Source organism: Macaca mulatta, chromosome 19 (assembly GCF_049350105.2).
Source record: "Macaca mulatta isolate MMU2019108-1 chromosome 19, T2T-MMU8v2.0, whole genome shotgun sequence".
Taxonomy (NCBI): Eukaryota; Metazoa; Chordata; class Mammalia; order Primates; family Cercopithecidae; genus Macaca; species Macaca mulatta.
In genome coordinates, this window is record NC_133424.1 from 53,745,087 (window position 1) to 53,752,500 (window position 7,414).

A 7,414-nucleotide genomic window follows, 5' to 3' on the forward strand; every position below is an offset into this window, starting at 1 on the left:
TTTTTTAGGAACTATGTTTTTAAATGTTTATAATTTTATTTTATTTTAAAATCTTTTATTTTCATAGGTTTTTGTGGATTTGGTATTTAATTACGTAAGTTCTCTAGTGGTGATTTGTGAGATTTTGGTGCACCCATCACCCGAGCAGTATACAATGAACTCAATTTGTAGTCTTTTATCCCTCACCCCTTTGCCACCCTTTTCCCTAAGTCTATTGTATCATTGTTATGCCTTTGCATCCTCATAGCTTAGCTCCCACTTATGAGTGAGAACATCCAGTGTTTGGTTTTCATTCCTGAGTTACTTCACTTAGAATAATAGTCTCCAGTTTCTTCCAGGTTGCTGCGAATGCCATTAATTCCTTCCTTTTATGGCTGAGTAGTATTCAATCATATATATACCACAATTTCTTTATCCACTCATTTATAGTTTACATTCCCACCAGCAGTGTAGACGTGTTCCCTTTTCACCGCTTCCATATCAACATCTATTATTATTATTATTGTTATTATTATTATTATTATTATTTTTAAAGATCAGATTTATTTGGAGAAAACAAAAAACCCACAACCCAAAGGATGGGATTTTACATCAAGACATCTCCCAGGTAATAAGTCTACAGATTACAAATCATTTTCATAGAAGATATTTTTGTACAAATTTTACATGTATTCAGGAGTGGGACATTAATCCCCATTTCTATTTTAATAGGGGGGACAAGGCAGGGGAGAGGGAAAAACAGTTTTGGATATAACTATTTGGAAGGAGAGTAGACATGAAGAGGGCAAACCCTAGCTTTTCATTATCTACAATCAATGGTTTTTCCTTTTTTTTTAAAAAAAAAAAAACCTTTCAATCTTCAACACTCTTTAAAAGCCCACTTCTTAGCTACTGGCCAATCCACACCAATTATTTAAATTCACTTGGTACACACCTTTGTCAACTGGGTAAATTATATTATGCCCACTGCTGCAGCACGCATAAACCAACACCCCTGCATGGCTGAACAGGGCCTAATCTAGGACTGATGGGAGACGGGCTTGCAAACCAAGATCAAGGTGTCGTTTCTCTGCTAATACTGTCTACCAAGCCGATCCCTACAAAAATGCACATACAAGCAGGCAAGTTTAGCTACTGTGTTGCAAGAGAAACCAGGACCTTGTTAAATAGTTCTCTCCATTACCATTTATTCTCTCAAGGGAAGCTTTAAAAAAAAATAATAAAGAAAAACAACACATTGGTCTGGCTACCTCATGAATCCAACAAGCATTGGTGTAGCATTTCAGTGGAGAAGGAAACGTGGGGGGAAAAACTCATCAAGGTTGTAAAAAAGGCTCCCAATTTAACTGTCCCTGTCCCTATTTATCCACCATCCAAGACCATCCATTATTCTAGAGCACTCTGATCTATAAAAGGGGTCAAAGCATCAGGAGCAGGCAAGGAGTGAGAACCAAAAGACATCAAGAAACCGATTTGCTTGAGAAAAGCAGCGATTCTTCCTTTCACAGCTCTCCATGGCTGAGAGAGAAAATGCCCAAGACATCATCTATGTGACTTAAGAGACTGCTTTTTGGGAGGTTAAGAGTAGCACGAAGAACTTAAGATGATGACAAGAGTCTAAGTTTTTAGTTTCAAGGTTTCAACAGAATGTGGATATATTCAAACTTTCAAAAAGGACAGTGTTTAGAAAGGGTAAAACTAGGACACAGAAAACACTGGGAATTACCACGACCCTCAAGTGCTTCCGGCTCCAGGAAATAACCATTCATGTGTTTGCTGGAGGTCACACAATTTTCCCCATTACCTGGTACAAAATGACTCATCACTTCCCAAAAGCTTCTTTTCAAACCACGATTTTCCCATTTATTTTGGTCCAATGCAGTCCTATTCTTTATGGCCTATAGTCTCACTCCCAACTACCCCCCTGGGGGGTTAAAAAAAAAATTCCCCCTAGGCTGGCCCCCAAAACTCAGAATTAAATAAGAGGAGGGGCTGGCAGCCTCCTGGAGACTAAAACAACTTGAGGCTAAATCTACCTTTCCAAGAGTGGAAAATGTATTCAGATAATGTTTTGAGAATTCATATATGCCACAATAGTATAAAAACTAAAAGGTAGAAATCTCACAATTTTCCTTCTACCTCCCTCCCCTACTGCCCAACCAGGTTCCAGACGTTATATCACTGTCATTACCATTTCTGCTAAATGGAGGCCCCTAGGCACTAATCACACTGGCAACTGTGTGGTGACATAACACACCACAACTCTTCCTCTAAAAAGCTGTAGTCCCTTTCTCTCTGGCTATATTGGCGATTCTCCAGTTACTTTAATACTTTAAAGGCTGCAGCAGCATGCAAAATAATTTCATTTTTTGTTTTTAAAAAAAGGTAAGAAAGGTCTTCAGGAGATGGTGAGTTTTATTTTGTCTTGTCTGGATAGAGGTTTTGATTTGCTCTCGAATGTTCCAGGGTGGAGAGAAACTAGGAGAAAGCACAGGATGTAGAGGTCTATTCGGCATAATCTTCTCCCTCGTTTTCATCTTCACCATCAACAGAGAGAGCAGCATACTTGCTTGCAGAACTGAACTTCGAAGCTGGATTTTCCTCAGGTTTCTTTGGCTCAGGTGCAGATCTGGAGTCTTGATCCTTTTTGCCATCTTTCCTATCTGACTCCTTCCAGTGGTCTTTGTTCCCTCCGTCTCCTGGTCCACGGCTAGAGGTCCCAGTTTGGCCTTTTGGGACATTCATCCCATCTACTTTATTTTTATCTTTCCTTGCTGGTCCTTCCTCAGATGGTTGAGCTGGAGCTACTTTTCCCCCACCACTTGTAGGGGATTGCTGCTCTGTGTCTGAGCTCTGAGATTGAGCTGGAGGGTTAGAACTTCGCTTCACCCAAGCATTCTCCTTTGGTGGAGGGGCTGGCATTACCTTTAGGGGCTGATCAGGTTTGGGAGGTTTAGAAGTTGGAGAGTGACAATCTTCCTCCTTATTGAGTGTTTCATTTTCTAGAGACTTCTCACTCTCTCTCCTTCGTGCATTTCTGCCAGATGTGGCGGAGGTCCCAGTCTGTGATGACTCACTTCCTGTCCTCGACCGTTCCCGTTCCTGAGTTTCTTCACTTCGCCAGCTTGGGTGTCTCTCCCGAGGCCGTCGTTCTAGTTTTGGCTCATCCAGCTGACGCTGCAACTTCTCTTGTTCCTTCTGTAGCCGTTCTTCTACTTCTCTTTCTCTAGCAACTGTGTCAACAGGCTTTGCCCCTCCAAAGATAGAAGCAGCTCGACTGGACTGGGAGGTACTAGCAGAGGAATCATCTTCCTTAGGAGTACTCCGAGGCTTTAGATTCAGTTTGGGTCTTTGAGGGGGACCTCTGTCATCGCGCCTATAATCATCCCGAGAGTAATCATCTCTGGAGCTCCACGACCGATCATCCCATCTGTCGTATCGGTCTTCATAGCGGTCCCCGCCTCCTCTGTAGTCATCATCCCTGCAATACCCACTGCCAAATGCTCTTCTGCCACTGCCTATCCGGGAATCATAGCCTCTATCATAGTCTCTGCTGCCTCGGTCATCATAGCGATCCCGGCCACCATATCGATCCATATCCCGGCGTGGGCCATCCCGATACCCATCCCGATACCCATCCCGATACCGGTCTGAATCATAACGATCTCGATACTTGTCTCCAAAGCTATCATCACCTCTTCTAGGTGGGTAGTCATCAAAGCTGTCTGTAGCAGGACGAGCCCTCCAGTCTGTATCTGTTTTGTCAGAATCCCGATTTCTATTACGGCCAAAAGAACGATCATCCCTGTCTTTATCCTGTGCTTGATCAGCAACGTCCACTCGAATTCTCCTGTTACCTAGAGACTCTTCATTGAGACTCAGGGCACTGAGCAGGGAATCCAGGTCCTCAAATTCAGCATAACCAAAACCTTTCAACCTCTCTGGATTGCTGGGTTCACGTGGTAAACGCACTGCACTGATATTTAATCCTCTAAAGAATTCCTTAATTGACTCTTCTGTCACATCATAGGGTAGGTTCCCTAGAAAAGCAGTGTAGGGTGGCGATTTGGGAAGACGGCTCCGGTCGATATTGGGTTCCCGAGCAGCCCGTGGAGCAGTGGGAAGGATGGAACGGTCAATTGGAGGCACCCTGTACACATCGTCATCATTACTGTGCCACGTTGTTGAAATATCTCCTTCCAGGTCATCCGTTTCATCAGCCCAGCTGACTGGTTTGGAAACATAGGTGCTTCCTCCACCAGTACCCCCATCCTCAGCCAGAAAGTCTGTTAGGGAGATAGTCTTCCCCTTCTTATTCTTCTTTTTTGCTGAGGCCGCCATGTTGGGAGAGGGAAAGAGAACGCAAAGGCACATCTATTATTTTTATTTATTTATTTTTGAGATGGATGGAGTCTTGCTCTTTCACCCAGGTCGGAGTGCAGTGGCATGATCTTGACTCACTGTAACTTCTGCCTCCCGGGTTCAAGCCATTCTTCTGCCTCAGCCACTGGAGTAGCTGGGATTACAGGCATGTGCCACCTCACCTAGGTAATTTTTTTGCATTTTTAGTAGAGATAGGGTTTCACCATGTTGTACATGCTGGTGTCAAACCCCGGACCTTAAGTGATCTGCCCAACTTGGCCTCCCAAAGTGTTGGGATTACAGGTGTAAGCCATCATGCCTGGCCAACAACTATTATTTTTTCATTTTTTGATTATGAACATTCTTGCAGAAGTAAGATGGTATCACATTGTGATTTTGGTTTGCATTTTCCTGATCATTAGTGAAACTGAGCATTTTTTCATATGTTTGTTAGCCATTTATTTATCTTGTTTTGAGAATTGTTTATTCATGTACTTAGCCCACTTTTTAATGGGATTGTTTGCCAATTTGTTTTGAGTTTCTTGTAGTTTCTGGATATGGTTATCTTTCAGATATATAGATTGTGAAGATTTTCTTTCACTCTGTGGGTTATATGTTTAGTCTGCTGACTGTTGCTTTGCTGTGCAGAAGGTCTTCAGTTTAATTAGTCTCACCTATTTATTTTTGCTTTTGTTGCATTTGCTTTTGGGTTCTTGGTCATGAACTTTTTGCCTAAGCGAATATCCAGAATGGTTTCTCCAATGTCATTTTCTAGAATTTTTATAGTTTCAGGTCTTAGATTTAAGTCCTATATTTATCTTGAGTTGATTTTTATATACAGTGAGAGATGGGGATCCAGTTTTATTCTACATTCGGCTTGCCAATTATTTCAGCACCGTTTGTTGGATAAGGTGTCCTTTACCCATTTTATGTGTTTGTTTGCTTTGTCAAAGATAAGTTGGCTGTAAGTATTTAGGTTTATTTCTGGGATCTGTATTCTGTTCCATTGGTCTATGTGCCTATTTTTATACCAGCACCATGCTGTTTTGGTGACTATGGACTTAGAGTATTGTTTGAAGTCAGGTGATGTGACACCATCAGATTTGTTCTTTTGCTTAGTCTTGCTTTGGGTATGTTGGCTCTTGTTTGGTTCCATACGAATTTTTGAATTGTTTTTTCTAGCTCTGTGAAGAATGATGGTGGCATTTTAATGGGAATTGAATTGAGTTTGTAGATTGCTTTTGTCAGTGTGGTCATCATCACAACAATGATTCTATTCATCGATGAGCAAGGGGTGCATTTTCATATTTTGCATCATGTATCATTTCTTTCAGCAGTGTGTTGTAGTTTTTCTTGAGGTCTTTCACCTCCTTGTTTAGATATATCCCTAGTTATTATTTCTTTAAAACTGCTGTTGTAAAAGGGGTTCAGTTCTTGATTTGATTCTCTGCTTGGTCACTTGGAGGGGTCTTTAGCGTCTTCTAGGTATACGATTATATTATCAGCAAACAGCGACTGTTTTACTTCCTCTTTAGCAATTTGGATGCCCTTTATTTATTTCCCTTGTTTGATTGATTTGGCTAGGACTTTCAGTACTCTGTTGAATGAAATTGGTGAGAGCGGCCATCCTTGTGTTTTTCCCCTGCTGAGAGTGAATGCTTTCAACTTTTTCTCATTCAGTATTATGTTGGCTGTGGGTTTGTGTGCCAATTTTGCTGAAAGTTTTAATCATAAAGTGATGCTGCATGTTGTCAAGTACCTTTTCAGTGTCTATTGAGAGGATCATGTGATTTTTAAATTCTGTTTATGTGTTGTACCACATTTATTGACTTGTGTATGTAGAACCGTTCCTGCATCCCTAATATGAAGCCTACTTGATCATGGTGGATTATGTTTTTGATGTGCTGTTGGATTCAGTTAGCTAGTATTTTGTAAAGAATTTCTGCATCTGTGTGCATCAGGGATATTGGTTTGTAGTTTTCTTTGTTATTTCCTTTTCTGGTTTTGTTATTAGGGTGATACTGGCTTCATAGAATGATTTAGGGAGAATTCCATCTTTTTCTAGCATGTGGAATAGTGTCAAATGAATTGGTACCAACTCTTCTTTGAATGTCTGGTAGAATTCAGCTGTGAATCTTTCTGGTCCTGGAATTTGTTTTGTTGTAAATTTTTAAATTGTCTTTTCCATCTTGCTGCTTTTTGTTGGTCTGTTCAGGGTTTCTAATTCTTTCTGATTTAATCGAGGAGGGTTTTATGTTTCCAGGAATGTATTCATCCCCTCTAGGTTTTCTAGTTTATGCACATAAATGTGTTCATAGTACCTTTGAATAATCTTTTGTATTTCTGTGGCGTGGTGGTAATAACCCCCATTTCATTTCTAAATGAGCTTATTTGGCTCTTCTCTCTTCTTTTCCTGGTTAATCTTGTCAATGGTCTTTGTTTATATTTGTATTATTTTGTTTCAATTTCATTTAGTTCTGCTCTGATCTTGGTTATTTTCTCTCTTCTGCTGGGTTTGGCTTTGGTGTGTTCTTGTTTCTTGAATTTCTAAAAATAACCTTAGGTTGTCTATTTGTGCTCTTTCAGTCTTTTTGATGTAGACATTTAAAGCTATGGACTTTTATCCCGGCCCGCGGGATAGTCAGAGCAGGCCCTGGAGGAGGGGGTGGGAATTTGGGGAACAAGAGACACGAGAAATGGAGACAAGACAGTTCTCTGATCAAGTCTCGTTTAATGGCGGTAATGCACTGCCTTATATACACTTGGAAGGGAAGGGGTTGGGCTAAGGCGGAAATGATCTCATTGCTGAGGGCGTGGCCAGGTTAGTTTCGGTTTCTCCGGTCGGATGTCATGTTGCGCTTGCGCTACTAAGTAACAATTTTCCCGGGCGCGGGAAAAGTGAGTGAAGAAGAAGCAGGAAGAGCGCCATCTTTAATGAGGTATTAGTACAGGAGAAAAAAGGCAAATCTAGGGAGAAGGTGTGGGGTGGAAATGAATATAGCTCAGGCGTTTAATCCTCAATTATTATTCGCTATGGCCGGGGCGTGCAGCT

General features: G+C 41.2%; 1 protein-coding gene across 1 annotated transcript; it reads right to left on the reverse strand.

The window, feature by feature from the left end:
• Window positions 1-526: 526 nt before the first annotated feature.
• Window positions 527-4,371, reverse strand: LOC106996474 (eukaryotic translation initiation factor 4B). The gene has a single exon (XM_077978025.1). It carries the CDS (start codon window positions 4,339-4,341, stop codon window positions 2,506-2,508), a length of 1,836 nt encoding a protein of 611 aa, XP_077834151.1. The 5' UTR covers window positions 4,342-4,371; the 3' UTR covers window positions 527-2,505.
• Between the last annotated feature and the right edge of the window lie 3,043 nt (window positions 4,372-7,414).